This window comes from Ixodes scapularis, unplaced genomic scaffold (assembly GCF_016920785.2).
Source record: "Ixodes scapularis isolate PalLabHiFi unplaced genomic scaffold, ASM1692078v2 PGA_scaffold1__304_contigs__length_218370807, whole genome shotgun sequence".
Lineage (NCBI taxonomy): Eukaryota > Metazoa > Arthropoda > Arachnida > Ixodida > Ixodidae > Ixodes > Ixodes scapularis.
Genome location: NW_024609846.1, coordinates 215735993 through 215760683, shown reverse-complemented (window position 1 = coordinate 215760683; position 24691 = coordinate 215735993). Strand labels below are relative to the sequence as shown.

Genomic DNA, 24691 nt, shown 5'->3' with positions numbered 1-24691 from the left:
ATCAGAAAGGCGTGTCTATCCACTATAAGTGAGTTTCGGGAGGTGCCGCAGTTAGTCCTCGGCGGTAAGACTTTTAAAGTATGTGATACTTACTGCAGTTTCTCAAAAACAAGCAAAGAAATATACCCGACTGGAAGTAACATACACCGCCCGAAAGTTTTGCCAATATTTACCTCCGAACACGCTGTATAAAACGGCTGAACTTTTTACTGTCTTCGTTCTATATGTCTCTTTCCTTATCTCCGTCAAGTACTTTCTTCCTGGCAAGGTGCGGTGACAAAGAAAAACCTTCACCATAGCCATTGACAAGTTAAGAAACGCAGGATTTGTCATCTTATGTTGTTTTTTTCATTGAGTCGCGACTAGATTATTGTGTTGGTTTTTAGGTTAGACAATAATTGATTACTGCTAGCTGACATTTGCTGGAAAAGAAATCTTACCCTGGCTATTAATACAACAAGGAGGAACTTAAAAATGAATAAAGTATTCTAAGAGCACCCAGGCCTTATTACCACACCTTAAAGAGGGTTGGGGACTCATTTTTTTTTTTTAATTGTACGCAGAATTGTAAAACATAATTAAACTGTTGAGTACCTTAAGAGGGAGTGCAGCTTGCAGATGCTGTTTCACATAGGCTTGCATTCCGTGATGTTCATGAATAAATCTTCGAAGACGTCAGAATTACCGGACGAATATACAAAAATAAAAAATACGAGAAATTTGTAATAGCGGAAAAAAAATAACGATTAGAAAAAGCCACAGTGGACTGCGTATCTGGACCAAAACAGCACGCCTTTCAAAGTTACTTCACACGAACTAGGCTTTTTTTTTTCTCATTTCCTTATTCAAACATAAGATTAGTCAGGGAGCTCTTTGATCATGCCGCCTCATTCTATCTGAATAATGAATTCACTGAATCGCTTTTCCGGCTCATTTTGTTCGACTACTTTGGAGTCTTGCTCCCCAGCCCTGCCAAAGAAGCCGTATATCCCTCGCGTCTCAAAGGATGCGGGATTTCGTGAGGCACGTTACGACGCCGTTGTCTAATAAGGGAGACCCCATAGTCGTAAACCCGACATACGACTTGATTAACGAGTTTATGGCGGTGTACGCATGCTCAACGTTATTTACCCGGGCAGGCAGGGGCGACCCAACAATGGGGGTCGGCTCTATACCTGCGGTCCGGACAGCATCAACGTAGGGATATGGCGAACTTGCGGAGGCTCGGGTCAGAATAGTTTCGATGTTGTCGAACTTTTAAAGCAAAGCTTGGCAAATTTAGAGTGAAGTTTGACTGCTGTGCCTGCGAGAAAATAGACGACGAGCTGAAGTCACTTTCAAACTGATCGCAAACTAACTAAAGAACTTAAGCAATATATCCCAGGTACAAAAGGTTTTTGGGCCGAAGTATATATATATATGTATGCCATATCCAGACGAAGCCGAGCCTCTCGGCGAAACTGTCGTAATACCTATATTAAACTCCTAGCATAGCAACTCCGCAAGTACGGATCTCTGACTTCTTACATTGTCTCGGTCCATTTCTCCAACTACTCTGCCTCACCTATATGTATTGTAAGGTATCGGGTTGGCCGACGAGACTCGTCGACCGTTGCCACGCACAGCCGAGCCACCGGGCTAAGGAGAAAGAAGTGCATGGTAGCTCGGGGGCAGTTGGTTCTGGTGGTTGGAATGAGCGGCCATGATTTGCGGGTGTCTTAGAGCAAGTGTTTAAAAGACGTTGAAACCTGACAAGTGGGGGCTCGTCCGGGATAATAAGATGTCTCATCGACCGCTTTTCGTGCCACCAGACTTTCTCCGTACGATGATGCAGCAAACGGATGGTTCAGCGCTCCATCGGGAACAGATCGCCGCCCACATACGCGAGCTCTTGATTGCCGCGCCCATCGAGCTTGCAGAAGGTGAGCTCGACCCTGAGCTGCCTCAGCCCTTGCAACCTTTGTCGCCTCAGCCCTTGTCGCTTCAGCCCTTATCGCTTCAGCCCTTGCAGCCTTTGTTACCCTCTCCGTTGGTAACGCCAGCCGTCACTGCGACCAACGGAGCGCCCGATCAAGATCCCATGCATGCCCTGTGGATCTCCACCCAGCCTCCCAGATTTTCTGGTTTTGGAGATCTACAGTCACCAGAAGGGTTCATAGAGAAGCTCGAGAGTTACTGCCTAATCCAGGGTGTCAAGCCAGAGGATCGCATCAGCCGTGTCGTACCCGCAGTTCTCGACGGAAGTGCCAAGCTGTGGTTTCGCTTCGCGGGGGAGTTTACGAGCTGGGGCAGCTTCGTCACCGCGTTCCATAGTCAGTTTGCGCCGGTGGACAAGAAGAAGCGACTGAAAGAGGAATTGCGGAAACGAACTCAACACCCCGAGGAAAACCTGAAGCAGTTCATATATGTCATCAGCAGTTACTACGACAGGATCGGCGAGCCTGTGACAGATGCGCAGAAGGTGGAGAGGGTACTCCGACAGATGCACCCGCAGTTCCGGGATCTCGTTGAAGGAAGGACCTTCGCCACGCTCAAGAAACTCGCCGACGCTGCCGATGGATTAATGGAGCGCGTGTGGCGACGTCTCCAATACGTACCCCCTCCCCAACTTTCAAACCAAGTGGCCCGGGACTTGGTGTTTCAAAGTCGAACAGCGACGCCAGTGCCTCGCCTAGTTCCGGTGACTCGAACGGCGACGCCAGTGACTCGTCCAGTTCCAGTGACGGATCAGAGTGTAGCAGCCTGGACCACGCCCACCCTCGCTGCTCCAAACGCGTACCCCTGGTGCCTGCATCCGGCGGCCCTGCAACCTTCGTACTACAGGGACCAACTCGGTGCTGTCGAGGCTCACAGCGTAGCATCATCCCAGACGGGTTTCGGCAGTTTCGGCAGCCCAGTCCAACAGCAGGCCGTGCTCCAAGAAAACAGCTATGATCGCCAGCTACAGTGTCACCGGTGCGGGGGTGTGGGACACATGTCACGCCAGTGTCCCACGAGCGCACGCCGGAGCCGGGGCCGACCTCGCTGTTTTCGCTGCAACGAGCCCGGGCATATGCAAGCAAGTTGTCCGGGAAACGGCAGACAGTAGACGCCGCACCGGCAGGCGTCTACATGTCAGTGCAGGTAGCTGCAGCAGCCGGTGGAAAAGAGCCGCTTCTGGAGCTTCGCATAGGGGACAGAATCTTTTGCGCACTCCTGGACACCGGGTCAAGCGTCAGTCTAGCAGGAAATGCAGCTATTGCGACAGCAGTGGCTGGAGGAGCGACTGTTCGAGAAGAGCAGCACTGCCTTCGTCTTGCAGCCGGTTGGTCTCAGACAACAAGCTCCGTACGATGCCGAGTGCATTGGGCAGGGGGATCACGTAAGCAGCGATTCCTCTACATGCCAGGCCTTTGCAGGGACATAGTGCTAGGCAGAGACTTTCTTAACGCTACCGGCATCTCCATACACATTTCTTCGAGCGCTTGGACGATTGGGCCTGAACAACAGAAGCGTATTCCGTTTTCCAAGGGTGAAATCCAAAGAGAAGAGTCCGGTCAGGCCAATAACGAACAAGTCTATAGCTTAGAGCGATTGTTCGCCGAGTCAAGTGAAGGCCCTTGTGTGCAGAGAGAACAGCCTGCGGATGATCAGTCCCTACGAGAAAATTACTGGCGTCAGGCCTACCATAACAAGAAGATGCCGACAGATGATCGACATCTGCTGCACGCCGACAATCCTGACGTTGACTATGCAAAGCATCCGGATGTCTTAACCATGCTGGGAAAGTTCGGCACACTATTTGACAAACGTCCTGGCTGCACGGGACTGATGGAGCACACCATCAACACTGGAGATTCCGCGCCGATTCGCTGCAGGCTTCGCCCGGTCAATGCTCACAAAAGGCAGATTATGGATTCCTGTATCAAAGATCTGCTGCAGCAGGACTTGATACAACCCAGCTCGAGCCAGTGGTCCTGTGCCCCAGTCCTGGTTGCGAAGAAGTCGGGAGGATACCGACTAGCTGTTGATTACCGGCCGCTCAATGCTAAAACCCAAGTTCCGGTATACCCAATGCCACGGACAGACTGGGTACTGGCAGAGTTAGGCAGAGCTCAGTGGTTCACAAGCTTCGACCTGTCCCAAGGTTTCCTCCAGATTCCTGTCCGCCGCGAGGATATCCCCAAGACTGCATTCATATGCCACAAGGGTACATTTGAATTCAAAAGGATGCCCTTTGGCGTGGCTGGCGGACCAGCCACATTCCAAGCTCTCATGGACAAAGTACTTGTGGGAATCAAGCACAAATTTTGTATGGCCTTCTTGGATGATGTCTTGATATACTCCAGTTCATTTGAAGATCACTTGCGGCATATTGAAGTGGTCTTGTCTAGGATCGCCCACGCTGGGCTTACCATCAATCCGACGAAGACGCAAGCCTGTAGGCGGTCGCTGAAGTTTCTAGGGCACATAATTTCACCGGGAGAGTGCAGGCCTGACCCAGATAAAGTTGCAGCTGTACGCGGCTTCCCAACCCCCCAGAGTGTCAAGGATATTCAAGCATTTCTTGGATTGGCCGGGTATTACCGGTCTTTCCTGCCAAAGTTCTCTGAAGTGGCCCGTCCTTTGACCATTCTTCTACAGAAGAATGTACCCTGGCGTTGGAGCAACCAGCAAGAAATGGCATTTCACCAGCTCAAAACCATGCTGGCAAACGAGGTGGTGGTTGCACTCCCTGATCTCAACCGACCGTTTGTGGTGGAGACCGATGCGAGCGGCACCGGCATCGCAGCAGTCCTCTTACAGGACACGGAGGGACAACTGCGGCCAGTGTCATTTATTAGTCGATCTCTGAACGCAGCTGAAAGGAACTACACCGTGCAAGAATGGGAGTGTTTGGCCGTAGTCTGGGCCATTGACAAGTTCAGGCCGTATTTGGAACATACCAAGTTTGAGGTACACACCGACCACGCTTCTCTCAAGTGGATGTTCACCACCGAACAGACCTCAAGCAGGGTACGTCGATGGGTGCTACGCTTGCAAGGTTTCGATTGCCTCATCAGACACCGTCAAGGAGCAGCAAACATCCCAGCTGATACCTTGAGCAGGTTCCCTGCTCCAGTCACGGTACCGACGTCAGAAGCACTGGACACCGAAACCGATGAGTGGTTCCCCATAGAGACGGTGGAGCCAGAGCACCGACTTCGGTTCGAGGAAAATGCCACAGTGGAGGAAACGGACATATCACTGCTCCTCAATGCATCCCAGCTGGCTGATGAACAACAGAAAGATCCTGAAATCTCCGAGGTAATTCGCTACCTCCAAGACCGAACTCTGCCGACCGACGAAACAGAAGCACGTCGAATACAACATGTTTCTGATGATAGTGAAATCGATCATGACGGACAGCTACTAAAGGTTTCAGGGGAAAGAAAGCTCATCTGGGTTCCAAAACAAATACGCCAAACGGTACTGCAGTTGTCACATGATAACCCTTTAAGCGGACACTTGGGGTACTTCAAGACTCTGAAGCGGGTCGCGGAGAGGTATTTTTGGATCGGTATGAGGTCTGACGTTTCCCGCTATGTGCGATCTTGCCCGTCCTGTCAGACTTTGAAGCCTCGTCGTCAAAAGCGTGGGGGACTAATGGACAGTACCTGGGCAGAGGAACCTATGGCACACCTGAGCGTAGATATAATTGGGCCATTACCTATATCAAAACGCCACCACAGATATCTTCTCGTGGTCATCGACAAGTTCACGAAGTTTATTGAACTATTTCCCCTTCGAACTCCGACGAGTAAGGCCATCCTGGAAAAAATGATTGACGTGTTTTGTCGACATGGCTTCCCAAAAAGCATATCCAGTGACAATGGAAGAGTCTTCGTTTCTCGGCTGTGGAAGAACGTCATGAAGCACCTCGGCATCAAAGACCGCCACACGGTACCGTACCGCCCTGCAGGGCAGATGGTAGAGCGGCATAACGCAACAGTGAAGCAGTGCCTCGTGGCATACTGCCATGACCATCGTGACTGGGACCAACGTATCCCTGAAGTTTCATTCGCAATGAGAACTTGCGAAAGTGTGACCACAGGGTACACGCCAGCTTTTCTGTGCTATGGGCGCCAGCTCCGCAAACCATGGGAACAAAACCCCGGTCACCTTCCTACACCAGACAGCCGAGCTCCAGGCTTTGTGGCAGAGGTGACATCTAGGCTGCAAGACGCACACGAGTTTGCGCTAGAGAACCAGAGAAGAGCCCGAGAGCAGCAGCGCCGCTACTACGACAGAAATCGACGACAGTGTAACTTTAGGATCGGTGATCTAGTTCTCCGTGATCTGCACACTCTAAGCGATGCCAGCAAGGGCGTGGCGGCAAAATTGGCACCGAGACGCTCGGGGCCATTCGTGGTGGTGGGGAAAGTGGGGCTGAACGACTATCGCTTGAAGGACCGCAATACTGGACGACCAGCAGGACTGGCACATGCTGACCAGCTGCTGAAGTTTTGTGAAGACCGGCTGAATATTTAATCTAAGGGGGGAGGATTGTAAGGTATCGGGTTGGCCGACGAGACTCGTCGACCGTTGCCACGCACTGCCGAGCCACCGGGTTGAGGAGAAAGAAGTGCATGGTAGCTCGGGGGCAGTTGGTTCTGGTGGTTGGAATGAGCGGCCATGATTTGCGGGTGTCTTAGAGCAAGTGTTTAAAAGACGTTGAAACCTGACAGTATATATATATATATATATATATATATATATATATATATATTGCATTGTGGGGCTTTGAAAAGCTCTATAGAGCCAAACTTGACCTTCTTTAGCCGGGTTTTTTTATCTTGACCCTAATTTGTCAAAGAAATGGCAAAGTCATGCTTCGCTGCTGGTAGTTTGGCTGTCGCCTGACACCTCTGTGCCTAAATCGCCGAAGAAGTGCCGGAGTTGTCGCTTATGGTTGTTTGGTCTCCGCCTTGCAACTTTAAGCCTAAATTGCCAAACAAGTGCCATATTTAGGCTTCACTGCTGCTTCTTCGGTTCGTACATGGAATCTTTGGCTCACGTCTGGCATTGTGGCAATTATATATGGCGAGCCAGAGGAAAGTCATAGAAACGGCAAAGGAAACTATACTGGCACCAACTAACTCCTTGGAGCAAAACCGCATTAGGCACACGTAAAGAACTTAGGTTAGCCAAACGTGTGCTAGCTAGGCGCTTATCATGGCGTTCTACCTGGAATAGGTTCGCTTTCTTTTCTTTAAGAAGTTTGAAATTTTTGTAAAGAAGTCGGGCCAGACCCTTCAGAAGTCGAAATATGGCGCTTTTCAGGAAATACGGAGGTTCGTATTTCGTGTTTGACGTTTGACCAGTGTTAGTGGCATCCCTAATACCAGCACTGGTAAAAATACAGCACGTGCTGTCTCGTTGATAGTTTGAATCGTTTTCCACCAAATTTTGAAAGAACGATATCACAATGTCAAGCATTTATGATACATGTCATAGTTTTCTTAAGTTCTTCAGAATTTATTTTCGCGTGTCAGAAGAAATGGCAAGAAATTGAAACGTACAGCAGCTAAAGTACACCCTTGCACTCGCCTGAAAACCTCACAAATGAAACACTCCTGAGAGAACATAATCTCCAAAGAAAAAGGAAAAGGTAATTTTGTGCGAGTTCGTATTTATATATTTTATTTATTTTTTAGCGACCTGAGGTTAAAGGATAAATGTGGTAAAGGTACATATATAGCAATATACACAAATATACAGATGAATATGCAAATATACAACACCACCACGCGCACAAACATAAAAGTATAAATACACTTTACTATAAGGGAACAACAAATCATAACCTAAGAAAAAAAGCGTTCTCTTTGTTTACCAAAAAAGTCATTTGAAAGGATTGATTCAACATTAGTTCTTGGCCTTTGATAAAGAAGGCCACAACAATTCGGATGCCATGACTATGCATTCGAGGTCAGCCTGCCGTTTAAATACGCTGTTAAATACTGAGCGGTAATGCACCTAAATTCTGTACCAGTCTTTGGTCTCTAGAAAACAGATCATGCGTTTTGTCCCCAACAAAGATGTCTAGACACTTCATACTTTTTTTTTTTCTTCTTTTTTTTAAGGGAAGTTGCGGACGAAAAAAGTGGACGAATATGAACAACTCGGCCCAAATTTGTACTACGAAATTATGAATGTAAAATCGTAAATGCAAACGTGCTAGGAAAGCGTTAACGCGAATATAAGAGGCTTTTATTAAGCTTTCAGCTATGCATTTGGTGAATAAAAAACGCCTTCCCGCAACCATTGATATGGTCAAAGTAGCGATTCGCGGCAAGCGTCGTGCAGTGTTAGCTGCGACGCGGGGGGTTCAAAAACAAGTAAATTGCGAGTGTAACTTCCTTACATGAATATGTATTTCGTACCGAATCTCACACGCAGTCAGCGGAAGGGAAAAACTTGGGGGAAGCTTAAGCTTGGCCTTTAATAGTGGAACGCACAGCGTCATCAAGCCGCGTTCATAAAGCCTTCTGATTAAACCCGCCCTCGTTCGCAAGACGTTCGAGCGTATGTGCGTGGTCTAGTCGCTAGAGTCATGTGTCACGCGACGTCACATAACGTCGCGTGTTTTCATTTGAATTTTCGCGCCAAATTTGGCGGGAAAATGCTTCGCTAAATTTGGTGACAAAATGTTTCGCTAAATTTGACAACATTTTCCGCTCAATTTGGCGGGAAAATGTTCCGCCAAATTTGGAGAGAAAATTTTCCGCAATGATTAGCGGAAAACTTCCCCGCCAAACACAGCGGGTCGATAGGGTGATGACGTCAGAGCCACGTGTGGCGTCACACATGGCTGCGCGTGTTGCATAATGGGATTTTTCAGCCCCACCGACGCCGAGGCCGGTGCCAGAGTTTTTACGACACGAGCTTTTAAACGATAGGCCGGTCGTCGTACCGAGAGGCTTTGGCGAAGCCGCCCGACGACATCCACGGACACGAAGCTCGCGGTTAGATTCGGCGTTCCGAAGCAACCAGCCTCTGACAGATGGTCTATCATTATTGTCGTGACCACCCTTTTACGTTAATTATTCACAAATGTGCCTTGAACGCAGGAGGACCAGCCAGTTTGGCTACGCCACCGCTGCCGCAAGGCATCGAAAGAACTTCTGCGCGTGCGACAACCTCGCTGGAACTTTGCGCGTGCAGGACACGAACAGTTTCATGCACTGCCGATTGCCTCCTCTGAACTAAAGTTATGGCGGCGTCACGCATACGCCGAATGCTTGCTGAGATCGGTCTATTGGGGATTTTACATGCGTTTGAAATTGAAGCCAACTTTAAAGATCCCAATTGTAACATTCTTTGGAGGGTTAATACCCTTGTCAAGGCACACCACTACTATCGTTCACTAATTTACGTACAAAAATTGAACATTTATAATCGGTTAACTATAATAAAATAAGTTTCACTGCGTACGTGTATAATCGGTTAAATAGAATAAAAGAGTTTCACTGCGTACGGCATGCGTATGTTCTCCGTATGTATGTAACAGACACATGACGTACGTTCTTTTTGAAATGATCGTATACTCATGTAACGCATAATCTAATCGTTGATTCCAATTTACCTCTGAAACGTCATAGAGCTGCACGCTCAGTTTGTCGACACTCCGCGCAAGCAGGTCCGACTCGTTGCCACTACGAAGTTCCTCGAGGGTGCTCGTCTTCTAAGAGCCCTTCTCATCACGCACGCTAGCTCAGTCGAGGACATGGGCATTGGAACACGCACAGTGACAATTGGCCATGTGCCTGTGTCACAGAAGTAGTGGCATCCTGTAATTTATTTTTATTACGTTATTTCAATATAACGCGTTTTCGTTTCCGTACACATATTTCTCCTTGTAGCCTGTATGTTTCTCCGTCGCTGGTTCGGTTGCTGCAAAGGCACGTGTACGTGCGTGTTGTTTTCGTTCTGTTAGTTTCTTCCTAGTTAGCTCAACCTCTCGCGGTTCGCGAGCGGGGGTGTACGTGATTCATGTTTTGTGTCTTCCTTACTTTTTTCAACCTCAAAGTCACCCTCACTGCGCCCAAAGTCTTGAGCTCCATTTGTGTATTGGTAAACTTTTCTCGCCTGCAAGGTCACCCTTAGCAGGACAGAAGTTGTTGGCGTAGGGGCCTCCTGTTTTAGCTATGTCTTACTTTTTCTAACTTCAACATGGCGGCCATGCATTGTCAAAGGTGCCGTGTCTACGTGGTCTTCCCTTTTTGTATGAACTACTTTGTGTGCTGTTGGTGTTGTGCTGCTTGGACTCCGACCCCGTGCGTGAACAAGCGTCCGCGAGTGCCTCGGCCGTGAGCGCCCGACGCCGTTAAAAAGAGGGCGACTGGACCCCAGCATCAGTTCGCTCTTCGGGGGGGAAAGCCGCCGCCGCGTACTCCCGGGAACCCGAGCCGCCGCACCGCATCTCCCAGACCGACCACCCGCTGCCCCGGAAGGACCGCCGCTTCGAGGGCCGCTCTACGTGTGTCGTCTCTGTGGATGGACTGCCGCCGTGCTCCCCGGTCAACTGTATGTTGCTTCAATTTTGAACTTTTCCTTTCGACCGTCGCTAATTGGACTCTTACTTTCGTCTTGATCTTTGTACACGCGTACTTAACTGGATGTGTAACGTACTTCTCTGTGCTTAACTCGACACGTTTGTCGCTCGTAGCATCACTGTCTTGTAAAATGTACGTTCTGTTACTTTAAATTCCCTTTATATGTTCGTTTCGAGCCTATAAACACTGTTTTGTTGTTGTTAACTTATAACACGCCTCCGTCTCATTCTCTGCGTTTGCTTACCGGCTACGCCGGGCATCGAACGACCACCCCCTTATTGTCATGTCTCGGTGATGACCTTCCGTCGTCGCCGGACTCGTGACAATTAACTGGCGTCCGCGACAGGACGTTCGATGCGAAGGAAACGTGGTGACTGGAGAGGGAGACGAGTTCTGGAAATGTGCCGCGTTATTTGAGACGTACGATGCATGAACGGGATTTCCTTTTGTGAGCGCCTGTTTGAGTTGTTGAAAGTGTTTCGGAGATAGAAGCATGGAAATGGAGAAGTTGCTAGCGATGGGTAGTCAGCTTGGCCTGGCGGGCGCTGAGCTCCGAAAATGGGTAGAAGATAAACAGCGAGAGGATCGAGCGTTTGCACGGCAGACAGCGGAGGATGAGCGCACAGCCGCGAAGGAGGCTGACGAGCGTCAGATTCAGCTTATGCGCCTGAAAATAGAGTGTCAGCAGCTGGAGAAGGAGACCAGAGAAAAGGAAGGAAGCCGGGGAAAAGACGCGGAGCCAAGCTTGAAACTGAACACAAGCAAGCTTCTCATCCCGTTCGATGACCGGAAGGATGACCTAGACGCGTATATTAGACGATTTGAGAGCCTTGCGGAAAGCCAGAAGTGGCCAGAGAGCCAGTGGTCTACAGCTCTAGCAACATGTCTGAGCGGGGAAGCACTCAGTGTTTACGGGCGGTTGCCGCCGGGTGATGCAGCGGATTACTCCAAGGTAAAGACAGCCCTTTTGAAGCGGTTTCGTTTCACGGCGGACGGCTTTCGGGACAAATTCGATTCAGGCAAACCGGCGGATGGTGAGACCGCAGCTCAGTTCTCGGCGCGTCTCAGCCACTATTTCGATCGCTGGATCGAGCTGTCCGATACGAAACACGAGTTCAAAGACCTCCGAGAGCTCCTGATTAAGGAAAGGTTCCTACATGGGTGTCATTCCAACATGGCGCTCTATCTGAAGGAAAGGAAGGCGAAATCGTTGGGAGAGATGCTGGATCTAGCCGACCAGTTTTTAGAAGCGCAGGGAAGCCTTAACCTCGCCAAAGTAAAGAAGGATAACCGAGATGATATCGGGAGGCCCGAAACTGACGAGAAAAGAAGCAGTCAACGAACAGCGCCTCGTTGTTATCTTTGCAACCGCGTTGGGCATCAGGCTTCACACTGCCGGGCCCACACCACTAACAACCACGGCCTTACTTGCTTCAAGTGCGGGCGAAAGGGCCACAAGGCCGACGCGTGCCGGTCGGGAACAAACGATAGGCCTCAGGCATCGTGCGTTTACTCCCCCGTCGGGGTGACGAATCGGGAGGGCATTCGCGACGGCTACCTAGAGCTGAAGAATGGGGAAAGAATCCCCGTCGTGAATGCAGTCATGATAACACAGCCGAAGTTTCTAGTCGACGGACTGCCGGTGGTCGCCGGAACGTATGAGGGCAAATCGATTTCGGTATTGCGAGACACCGGGTGCAATACGGCGATTATAAGACGAGAGCTCATCCGCGACGATCAGCTCACAGGAGAGACCCGGCCCGTTTATGTAGTCGACGGAACAGCCAGGATGCTGCCCGAAGCGCGGGTGGAGATCGACACCCCGTACTATTCAGGGGTCATCACGGCGCTCTGCATGGCGGAGCCGCTCTATGACCTAATCCTTGGAAATATAGAAGGCGCGAGGGCACCCGACGACCCAAAGGCGGCAGTGGAAGAACCCATCAGCAACGAGCCCGCTGATGAGGAAGCTGTAGCAGCAGTGGTAACGCGCTCGCAGATGAGGAACCAACCCCAAAGGTTCCAAACCCTCAAAGCCCCCGACGTCCCAGCACAGCCGCTAAACAGGGATTACGCGGATGAGCAGGAAGCGGACGAGTCGCTCAGGCCGTGCTTCTCTCAGATTGGCCAGATACTGACGTGCAGGGATTCCGAAGGAAATATCGAATTCCACCGGGAGGGTAGGCTACTGTACCGCAGCTACACTGAGAAAACCGGACACGTGGTGCGTCAGCTGGTCGTCCCTAGGTGCCATCGAGAAGCGGTATTGAAAACTGCACATGACGGAATAATGGCTGGTCATTTGGGCGTGCAAAAGACGAAGGACCGAATTTTGGAGGAATTTTTCTGGCCGGGCATCACCGCAGACGTGAAGAGATTTGTCGCATCATGTGACATCTGCCAGAGAACGATCCCAAAGGGCAGAGTAACCCGTGTGCCGCTGGGGAAGGCGCCGCTCATTGAAACCCCATTCAAAAGAGTGGCCATAGACATCGTGGGTCCAATTCAGCCCCCTTCCAAGCATGGAAATCGGTATATCCTGACCCTAATGGATTACGCGACCCGATACCCGGAGGCCGTGGCGCTGCCGAGTATTGAGACGGAGAGGGTCGCTGAGGCGCTAGTAGAAATGTTCTCTCGATTTGGCGTCCCGAACGAAGTCCTAAGCGACCGGGGCACCAATTTTACTTCCGATTTGATGAAGGAGGTTGCCCGACTTCTCTCCATACGCCAGCTGCATACAACGCCGTACCACCCTATGGCAAATGGGATGGTCGAGAAATTCAATGGCACCCTGAAATTGATGTTAAAGAGAATGTGCGCCGAAAAACCGAGAGACTGGGACCGCTACCTGGCGCCGTTGCTCTTCGCGTACAGGGAGGTCCCCCAGGCAAGTTTGGGCTTCTCGCCCTTTGAGCTGTTGTATGGGCGACATGTGAGGGGACCCCTGGCCATTCTGAAGGAGCTGTGGACGAACCACCACCTCGACGAGGAGGAGAAGACAACCTATCACCACGTTTTTGACCTCCGAAATCGGCTGGAAGAGACATGCAAGCTAGCGCACGAGGAGCTCGCGAAGGCCGGAGCACGCTACGCTAAGATGTACAACCGGAAAACTAAAGAAAGGTTCTTCCAACCAGGAAACAAAGTGCTGATTCTGCTGCCTACCGATAAGAACAAGCTACTGCTTCAGTGGAAAGGGCCTTTCGAGGTCAAGGAGAAGAAGGGAGAGGCCGACTACATCATCGAGACAGCAGGGGGGAGAAAGATTTTTCATGCTAACATGCTGAAAAAATACGAAGAGCGGGGAAGCCAACCGGTGGAAAGGGTGTGCCAGGCGATCTGCGGCGTCACAGACTCGGACAGCGATGGAGGCATTCCTGTTCCAGCGCTTCGGCAATCCGAGGACGAGCGAGATGTGAGGCTTTCTGATTGTTTGGGGGTGGATCAGCAGAAACAGCTCCGAGATGTGATTTCAGAACACTCGTGCATTTTCTCCGACGTCCCGGGCAAGACGGACTGGGCCGAGTGCCGGTTAGAGCTCACTACCGACACTCCGGTCCACGTAAAGCAGTATCCGCTTCCATTTGCGACGAGAGAGGGCGTAGAAAGAGAGGTGCAGGAGATGGAGCGACTCGGAATAATTGAGAAATCTCAGTCGCCCTACAACGCTCCAGTCCTTTTGGTCAAGAAACCGGACGGCACGAACCGCCTGTGCATTGATTTCCGGCGCCTGAACGACGTGTTGGTTGCCGATTCGGAGCCCATGCCCCGAGCTGACGCGGTCTTCGCTGCGGCTGGAGAGAAGAAATACTTCTCGAAAGTAGACTTCGTCAAAGGCTATTGGCAAATTCCATTGAGCGAAGAGTCCAAGCCCAAAACCGCATTTTCAACCACGTCGGGACTCTTCCAATTCCGCTTCATGCCATTCGGCATAAAGACAGCCCCCGCCGTATTTTCGAAACTGATGCACCGAGTTGTGGAGGGAATTCCGGGAGTGCAGCACTACTACGATGATGTCCTAGTTGCCAATGCTACGTGGGAGGAGCATCTCACTTCTCTGAGCCAGCTGTTTGCAAGAATCGAGACAGCCGGACTAACAGTGCGACCAGGCAAATGTGAATTTGGAAGGGAAAACATCGAGTTCTTGGGGCATCGCATTGGCGGCGGTGAACTGGCACCACTCGGGAAAACACTCGACAGGATCCAAGCGGCGCCAGCCCCGCGAACAAAGCGACAGGTACGAGCATTTCTCGGCTTGACAGGGTATTACCGCGCCTTCATTCCCGACTACGCCAAAATCAGCGAGCCGCTCACCCAGCTCACGAAAAAGGGCGGCAACAACGTCGTTAGGTGGACGTCGGCCCATCAAGAAGCCTTCGAGGAGCTCAAACGCCGCGTCTCAAGCCCTCCAATACTGCGACTCCCAGACTTCTCCAATCAGTTTGTGCTGCGCACGGATGCCTCAGATACCAGCCTTGGAGCGGTACTAATGCAGCGGCATGACGGCACGCTCCACCCCGTCGCATATGCTAGCAGAAAGCTGCTCCCCAGGGAAGCAGCATACAGCACCATCGAGAGAGAGTGCTTAGCACTAGTTTGGGGGGTGCAAAAGTTCGCCACCTACTTATACGGCGTGCATTTCTTAGTGCAGACGGACCACCAACCGCTGAGCTACATCCAAAAAGCGAGGCAGCTAAACAGCCGAGTCCTCCGTTGGAGCTTGCTGCTCCAAGAGTATCAGTTTAGCGTCGAGCATATTAAGGGCAAGGAAAACATGGGAGCTGATTATCTCAGCAGGTTGTAGACTGGTCGCGTTTTATTTGCCTGCACTGTTTTGACATCTAAATATGTTACTACATCTGTACTTTGATTTGACTTGTGTGCTCGTCTGGGCAAGGGTTATGTGGTGCATTCTTATTAGTACACAGGCCTGCGCGCCGACTTCTGTGGGTCTAGAATATTATGTGATAATATTCCGAAAGTGGGGGGCCGTGTCACAGAAGTAGTGGCATCCTGTAATTTATTTTTATTACGTTATTTCAATATAACGCGTTTTCGTTTCCGTACACATATTTCTCCTTGTAGCCTGTATGTTTCTCCGTCGCTGGTTCGGTTGCTGCAAAGGCACGTGTACGTGCGTGTTGTTTTCGTTCTGTTAGTTTCTTCCTAGTTAGCTCAACCTCTCGCGGTTCGCGAGCGGGGGTGTACGTGATTCATGTTTTGTGTCTTCCTTACTTTTTTCAACCTCAAAGTCACCCTCACTGCGCCCAAAGTCTTGAGCTCCATTTGTGTATTGGTAAACTTTTCTCGCCTGCAAGGTCACCCTTAGCAGGACAGAAGTTGTTGGCGTAGGGGCCTCCTGTTTTAGCTATGTCTTACTTTTTCTAACTTCAACATGGCGGCCATGCATTGTCAAAGGTGCCGTGTCTACGTGGTCTTCCCTTTTTGTATGAACTACTTTGTGTGCTGTTGGTGTTGTGCTGCTTGGACTCCGACCCCGTGCGTGAACAAGCGTCCGCGAGTGCCTCGGCCGTGAGCGCCCGACGCCGTTAAAAAGAGGGCGACTGGACCCCAGCATCAGTTCGCTCTTCGGGGGGGAAAGCCGCCGCCGCGTACTCCCGGGAACCCGAGCCGCCGCACCGCATCTCCCAGACCGACCACCCGCTGCCCCGGAAGGACCGCCGCTTCGAGGGCCGCTCTACGTGTGTCGTCTCTGTGGATGGACTGCCGCCGTGCTCCCCGGTCAACTGTATGTTGCTTCAATTTTGAACTTTTCCTTTCGACCGTCGCTAATTGGACTCTTACTTTCGTCTTGATCTTTGTACACGCGTACTTAACTGGATGTGTAACGTACTTCTCTGTGCTTAACTCGACACGTTTGTCGCTCGTAGCATCACTGTCTTGTAAAATGTACGTTCTGTTACTTTAAATTCCCTTTATATGTTCGTTTCGAGCCTATAAACACTGTTTTGTTGTTGTTAACTTATAACACGCCTCCGTCTCATTCTCTGCGTTTGCTTACCGGCTACGCCGGGCATCGAACGACCACCCCCTTATTGTCATGTCTCGGTGATGACCTTCCGTCGTCGCCGGACTCGTGACAGCCTGAAAGCACAAAAAATACGATAACAACAACAGCAACAAAAAAAAAAAAAAAACTGAGCTACGAGGACACCAGATGACACACGCAGAGAACGCCAGGTGGTAATGCGACTCCGCACGATTCCGCGCGCGTGCACGCAAAGCGCACTGCCAACGTTGCACTCGGGTATGATCGATTGCTGGCACGCACTGGATCTTGACGTCACGCAAATATTCCCTACATACACATTGCTATAGTAAAACAAAATAGAAAAAAAAACTTTCAGCCTTTCCACTCTGGTGAAGAAGGAAGAGCAGCGGAGCTGGGTACTGTGTGCCGCCATCGCTCATAGGTGGCGGTAGCTACGCAGAGGGTTGTGTCGAGACCAACGTTACTAAAACACTCAGTTGGGAAACTCGCCTTCGAAACCTGGGCCGCTGGCGTCCACAGAGACCGAGCTAGATGCGACAAGAGCGCCACTCTTTATCGTTTGTCTGTACTGTGGTCACCTTGAGCTTTTTGAAAGCCTGCTTTTGCGTAAAAACAAACGGAAAAGATTCTTTTTGTATGAAATTTATTGGAGTTTAGTACCAAATGATGGGTGCGTGATGTTTTTATCATCTTTAGTTCGCAAAGTTTTGCGGAACAATTAATATTGTTTTTATACAACCATGCCTCAGCGGGCCTTTCAGGTAGCACGTCCTGACCTAGGTGCATTTTAACGTCAGTAGTTGAACGCGGCGCGTCCGCCAGGGAGACGGCGGTGGCACCCCTGTAACCTCTACCGCTGTATATCACGTGCAGTTCTTCGAGAGGCCGCTGCGGGAGAAATGGTGGCGTTGTGTTCGTCATTAGCTCGGTGCTCGGAGACAGATTGGGGCCACTTTTTCAAAGCTGTCTCTATGGGAGTTTCCCAACTGAGTGTTTTAGTAACGTTGGTCGAGACTTATTGGTCCACGGACACGAAACAAGGAAAACGAACCCTTAACAGCAACAGAAAGAGTGCAAGGCGCAAACCTTTATTCTCGGCCACAAACGAACGAATTGTCTCCGGAATAGAGGTATTATAATCTTTGCGTATTGGCGCTTGAATTGAGAAAACGTGTCTGCTTATTACCAGAAGTGCGGCTAGAATACCTGAGAAAACCTAGGTGAGTCAAGCGCTTACCTCGCTGACATTACTTTGAGATAAGCCCAAAAACATGAGCTGAAATTCGAATATCTAAATATAAGAAAAGAACTGAAACTCTGAAAGTAACATGTGCAGGGTCTTCAATTTAAATCTTAAGATATATTAAAATAAAACAAACATAAAAGGTACATTAATGCGGTATGTGTAGGTGAGTTACACGGCCGGGGGATATATGACGCAGGTGCCAATCGTCACGATGCCAGATAAATTAGAACTTGTTAATTAACTTTTTATTTCTTTTTACGATTAGAAATTATCTTCCTGTAATCGAAAGCCACTAGGTCTGGAAATTCATGAAAGACGTATCTTTGAGATCTATGTTTTTTTCTTAAATTCAGGAGTGTCGGCAAGAAATCACCGTTTACAGTGTGTTATGTTGAAGAAAAACGGGACACGGTGGTCAGATTCCCGAAAATAGAGAGAAGCATCGCGTCACCCTAACTCTGGCTGCAGCTCAGGCACGGGCGGCGAACGTCCACGCACGGGTTCTCGCCACACATTTCAAAAATACGCTAACTACGTGATCAGCTGTCCTGCCATATACTCCTGCGTTAACAGGTCACCTTCCTTAGCTTCCAGCAGTATGAGCCTACTGGGAATAATATAAATGGTATTTATTCGCTTTGCTTTGTGGCGTGCAAGACTTGACAGAAAAGAAAAAAGAGAGACACACAGGTGCGCCTGTGGATGAAAAGGGGGAAACATGAGACATAAACGGAGAACTGTACCCCCGTGGAGATGATTTCTGCGCTCCAATTGGCCAATTTTTTGCTCCAGAAATGACAAAGCAGCTTTGGCCCCCAGTTTGGTCTCGTCGGATGAAAGTAAGCCCCTTTTCTCTTAGACGAACATCAGGGGGGAGTTCATAAAAGGATAACCCTACAGGCTCCTTTCCGTCCGATCTGTATGGGCGTACAGAACAGTAGGCCATCTCAACGAAGTTTCGTGGCGAAGCGAACGCAGACCATGCCGAACGCAGGCACAAACCGCGCAACCCACGCCAAAGCAGACGACGCTAATCCCGCCAGATAATGATGATGATGTTAAACCCTTTTAACATAGTGCCCTCAAGCGGTCGCCACGAGTGCTGCTCCGACGGCTTCTGGAGGGCGTTTTGCCAGGCGCAGAAATTATAAAGGAGGCACGGGGGGCGAACCCCCCATCACTTAAATGAGGAAGGCTAGCTAAGCTGAACTCACTGATCGTTAGCGGCTCAATAACAGTTGGAGCCGCCGTGTAACTTCGGTCGATCGCGGTTGAGTCAACCCTCGTTGCCTTAATGACAGTTTAGAACGCTAGTGTCGCTAGGGTATTAGACTGCCAGTTGGTTCTGATTTATAGGGATGTTTTATGCCAAGACACGCAGGGACGAAAAGTGAGAATTGTCTAGCAAAAAACCTTCTTCTGTGTTGCCTCGCACTTTTTGTACGCTTTGTTAGAGCCGTGCATATCTGCGGATATCTGCAGCCAACTGGCGGTTGCAGATAAAAATTAATCAGATTTGGCGAATCAGATTTGGCCCATGAACGTGTGCGCACGCAGTGTGTAGAGTGAATAAGTGAGTGATATACTACGAAGTGCATCGTCAAATGTTTTGCGGGAGCAAAAACTGGCCTAGAAAAAAAGTAGTCAAACAAGGAGAGCATTCTTCTTTACGCAAAGAAAGACCGGATTCTACCAAAGATCGCTTTAGAACAGGGGTGCACAACATGCGGCACGCGGGCACTTCCTGTGTGGTCCGCGGACAGGTCACTGCCATGTCACTGCGAGATATGCTCAAGACGACAACTAGTGCGATGGTGCCAGATATTGAAAATATGTCCGCCAGTTATTAAAAACCTACGTAGTTCCCCAGAAACAATTTTTTTGCCCGCGTCATTTTTGAATTGTGCAGCCCTGCTTCAGGGCGTTATATCTCGCCAAAAAATGTTCTCCCTAAAAAACTGAACCAATTAGGGACATCAAACGTCTTGGGAAAGCGTGCGCTTGCTTGGCAGAGAAAGGACAGAAAACGTTCTTTGGGAAATGAAACCCCAAAACGTACAAGCCCCAAGAAAGTCGAGAAAGCGTCTTATCGCTAGGGTGAGGTACGTGTTTCTGTACCTCACTCTTGCGGCGCAGTTGGTGCATGCTGTCCCAGCATCAAGTGCACCGACAGAAAGAAACTTCTCCCAAGCGGGCCTTATAATTCAAGACAGCTGACACAGTCTGAATCCGTCGATTGTTTACGGTATTCTTTTTCTGCATAGCGACCTCGACAAGTCTACACAGCGACCTCGAGTGTTCGAGCGTGTGCGTAATATTTCTCTCGAAAAATGAAGAGCTGCTGCTAAGTACGTGGTTCGGAGCACGCAGTTGCTGGCTAGCGTTAAGAACGGAAACCGTTAGGTGTCGCCGTTATCGAATATCGTTATATTTTCCCAGTGGTTTGCTCGCGTCTTGCCACGTATGCGTGTACTTAGAAGTGGCCGGCGTTCCGCTGCACTTTTTTTATCGTTAGACATAAATAAAATGACACAATGTTATTAGTCTGCCTATTGTAAATTTGTATGTATAGAAAATGCGCGTCGGCTTAAAATAAATAATCCAAAACAAAAATTAAAAAAAGTCCTACTTCTGAGCGCATTTTATGGCCAGAGTGCCGGAGCCTCCCAGGACAGTCCTATAACTGCCATCATCTTTCCAGCGAAGCGAAGTGTCTCTGGATGAATGATTGCTTATAATGTAAATTCGATAAAACAGGATACAATAAAGTTACTTTCATCGAATTCTTACTCGAAGACTTATTTGTACAAATATAACGTTTCAATGACGATCACTTCTTTTTTTTTTTATTGCGATTTGGATACGGACACAAAGCCTGCGGATAAGGATCGAATGCGTATGATCAAATGGCTACCCGCGCGGCGCCTCATATTTTGCAGAAGAGAGTCTACTGCGCATGCCCAGGACGTGTGAAAAAGCCACTCTCGTAGAGTTTACTCGAAAAAAGCAATCGATTACATTGACAATTACTTTCGGTTACAAAGAATTCAATTATATTGCCCGACTACTTGAGAAGAAAAGTAATTTGCCGCTGCTTGAACCGGAAAGTAACCGTTGCTTTCCCGATTACTTCAAATTTTCGAAACAAAAAAAAATTCTGTCGGTTGAAAAATAAGCTTTTCGTATGGGCCATCATTAAATTAGGATCACCGATTAAAAAAGCTTATCTTCTTAAATAAGGACGATGGCGCAGGCTGTCTGGCGAACGGTCACAATTATAAAACCCCGAGACAAGAGGAAAAATGGACAACAAAGCAATGTTTGAGACGTCGTTGTGTTGATCTTTTATCTTTTCATTTTGTTTTTTTCTCGTTTCGTGGTTTTATAAGCATTATCTCGTTAATCCAAAAATATCGGTTAACCATCCTCCTGTGTGAGGATGGTTTGAAACAGCTCAAAATAGACGAAGGACCAGTAAAAGGAAACACACAGACACAGCCATTTTTCCCCTTGTCTCGGGGTTTTATAATTATGACCGTTCGCCAGACAGCCTGCGCCAATGTCCTTATTTAAAAAAAAAAAAAGTTCTTTTTTTTTTTTATTCGGTGATCCTAATTTATTGATGGGCTATACAAAGGGCTTCTTTTTAAACTGACAGAATATATTTTTTTTTTTTTTTAAATTTGAAGCAATCGGGAAAGCAACGGTTACTTTTTCAAGCAGCGGCAAATTACTTTTCTTCTCAGGTAATCGGGCAATATAATTAATTCAGTTGACTTACAACTGAACTATTTACTGCTGCGCCATTCAGCAACTAAACTTGAAACGAGACAAACATCCAGTCAGTTGGCCCGATACCACGTCATCCTCCACTGAAGCCGACACGTGGCTACACGTATGGATCGGGCCGATTGCCTGTATGTTAGTCTCGTTTCAAGTTTACTTGCTGAATGGCGTAGCAGTAAATATTTCAGGTGTGAGTCAGCGCTGTGTCTGTGTGCTTCCTTCTTCTGGTCCTTCGTCTTTTTTGCGCTGTTTTAACCCATATATGACCATCAACCAACTCGCCCAACTTTACACCTTGTTCCTGTCTGAGACTTGGTTCGAGAATTTTTTGGAAGGAACAATTTTTTCAGTTAGGCTAGGTGGTTCATTACTGGATCGAAGGGCCGAAGGACGGGGACAACGTGAAGAACGACAGGACGGAACGCACTCGCAACTGAAAGTTTCTTAAGACACACACTGGCCTAAATACTTTAATAAAACCAGATCACCATCAGCCACCACTACTATCTCTTTCTCTCTCTAAAAATTACATGCTCTGATCTAACAGGGCTACAGACGGCTCACTGATACGCATATCGGCACTACCCTCGTCTTCAGGACACCCGCTTCGTGAATTTCCCTACTGAACTAGGAAAATTCACGAAGCGCTTGTCATCAAAGCAAGGGGTACCAATAAGAGGTAAATTGAGCCGTATGTGGCCCTGTTAGATAAGAAAATGCTATTTTCAGACAGATTGAGGTGGCTGGAAGTGAAGTGGTTTTGTTAACGTATTTAGGTAAGTGTTTTTTTTTCTTTTTTTTTCTAAGAAACTTTGAGTTTAGAATGCACACCCCGTGTTGTTCATCTTCGCTTTGCCCCTGTCCTTCGGCGCTTCTTTCCAGCCTTGGAAGGAAACCCGTAGAAGCAGAGGGAACGTTACTAAAACGGGGATGGAAAAATAAGAAATCTTAGAAATACTTTCAGTACTTCTAAAGCTAACGAGATTACTCTTGCGACTACTTCCTAATAAATGTAGTCATATTATCACAAAATTACCCCTAAAGGTAATCGACTAGAAGTAATTGCCTTTCTTGTAGCGAGTACGATGCAAGTCTGCGAACAGCCCAGTAGGCCAAGGTGACGGCCCTCAGAGGGCCATTATTGGAATGTTCTATATACTCATCATCGATTGTGAAAAGCGCATTCGCGTGTACAGCGCCATCATTTCTTTTCTCTCCGCCAAGACATCTAAGCGGGTTGATGCAAGCATATGCATTCACCACGTATAAAAAATGGGCTCAAAGAACACACTCCGCAGTTCCATGCTTGTAGCGGCATCGGTCCTCTATCTGTCCTCGAAAGCTTCCTAAATGGGCCAGACAAGATTAGCCCGGGGTCCCCGAATGGGCCCATGGCCCGACTCAGTGGCGCGGACGTCGTGGTAACGGTCGAGAAGGTGATCCATAATATCGACTACGTGTGTGTGCGCGGCGACGACCCTACATCGATCCAGGTAGGTTGTCACCGCACGAGGCCGGTGCGGTGGTCCAAGGAGAGCGTGTACACATCCCTTGTTTGACGAACCTCTTCGCCGTACGGCTGCGTTGGCTTTGCGCGTGGGATGTCATTGTCGGCGTTTCGAGTGCCAAGCCAAGTCGCGAGGACGACGAGATTTTCAAAGGGGCTCGAATGGGGTAATCGAGCGTGGACTAAGTGCAGGTGTTTCCCGGTGTTTATGGGCACCTGGCAGAGAATAACCGATGAGAAAATTGCGCCAACAATCTACACGCAAAGACATCTGGTGCGTTAAAGCTTCCGCCAAGTACCTGTGTGGGAGTCGATAGTTGCACTCGCTGAGCTCTCGCCGAAGTTTGTAGGGATTGACTCTCCCAATTACTTTGCGTAAACATTCACGCACAGGATGTTTTATAATGTATAGCTACAGTGAGGCACAGTAAACGTGCGCGATAGGAAAACAAAGGCTACCTTTATGTTTGTTTGTGTGTGTGTGTGTGTGCGAACGTTTTTTTTAATGGATTATTAAGACAATTTGAAAGTACAGTTTCACAACTAAAATATATGTCAGTTGTCTTCCAGGTAATTTTGACAAGGATTAAGCCCTAAGTTGTGCTTGCGCGCAGCACTAATTAATTTAACAGATCCAGCAAAATTCACACCGGGACCGATAACAGCGCCGCCCGAGACTGCGTAAAAATCATGGTTTTGAGTCACGTGGTTAGGGACGTCACGTAGGCTCGTCAGGTGATTGGTCGAAGTGAACAGGGTCCGCTCGTCTCTCTTTTGATAGTGAGTTAATACAAAAAATATTTTTTTTTGTATTTATTTAGCAGCTGCCAAAACTGCATATTTTTTTTAGTCACAGAGAATATTACTCAAATAGAAATAAAATATTTCAGGCCGCGGGCCCGTGGACTGAAAAGAATGATAATGAAAAACCCAGCGCCTTTCACTCGCGAATAATGGACGGGACACACTTAAAAAAGTGTTTAGTGCGGCGACAACGTAAGACATTTTTTTTTTCTGTATGAGCCCAATTGGGTTGGCTTATCATTGTGTTTAATGTGTGGCGCGATTTTTTTTTTTTATTTTACGATTCTGGAGCTCGCTTCGAGCTCCAGATTCTGTTCCAGGGTGACGCGCTGCAATTTCCGGTACTCCTCCGGGCTCCATTTCAAAAATCCTGTCAGACCTGATCTAACGCATTTACACTATGAAGCTTTGATCCCACTTTTGGACAGTCCGCAAAAATCGGTTTTAGAACGCAGCTCTTAGGCGCCTATTTCCGGGTTGAGCGGTGTCGCCGTCGCTGTTGCCGTCGGCGTTGGCGTAACCGCTTGCATTGCATTACAGGACGTCACAGTTTTCCCGCTATATTTAGAGGGGAAACTGAATCGGTGTTGAGGTCGCATCACGTCAATTTCCCCGCTAAATTTAGCGGGGAACTGTGACATTTCATAATGCAAAGCGGAAATTTACCGGAAAAATAACGTCCCATGACTTTGTGTCACCTGACTTATACACAAATTTAATTTCCCCGCTAGATTTTGCAGAAAAATCTACGTCAC

General features: G+C 48.7%; 1 protein-coding gene across 1 annotated transcript; it reads left to right on the top strand.

The window, feature by feature from the left end:
• The first annotated feature begins 9886 nt into the window (after positions 1-9886).
• LOC121045688 lies at positions 9887-15613 on the top strand. Its single transcript, XM_040498800.2, has one exon. The coding sequence runs from the start codon at positions 11071-11073 to the stop codon at positions 15382-15384; it is 4314 nt and encodes a 1437-aa protein (XP_040354734.1). The 5' UTR covers positions 9887-11070; the 3' UTR covers positions 15385-15613.
• The last annotated feature ends 9078 nt before the right edge of the window (positions 15614-24691 follow it).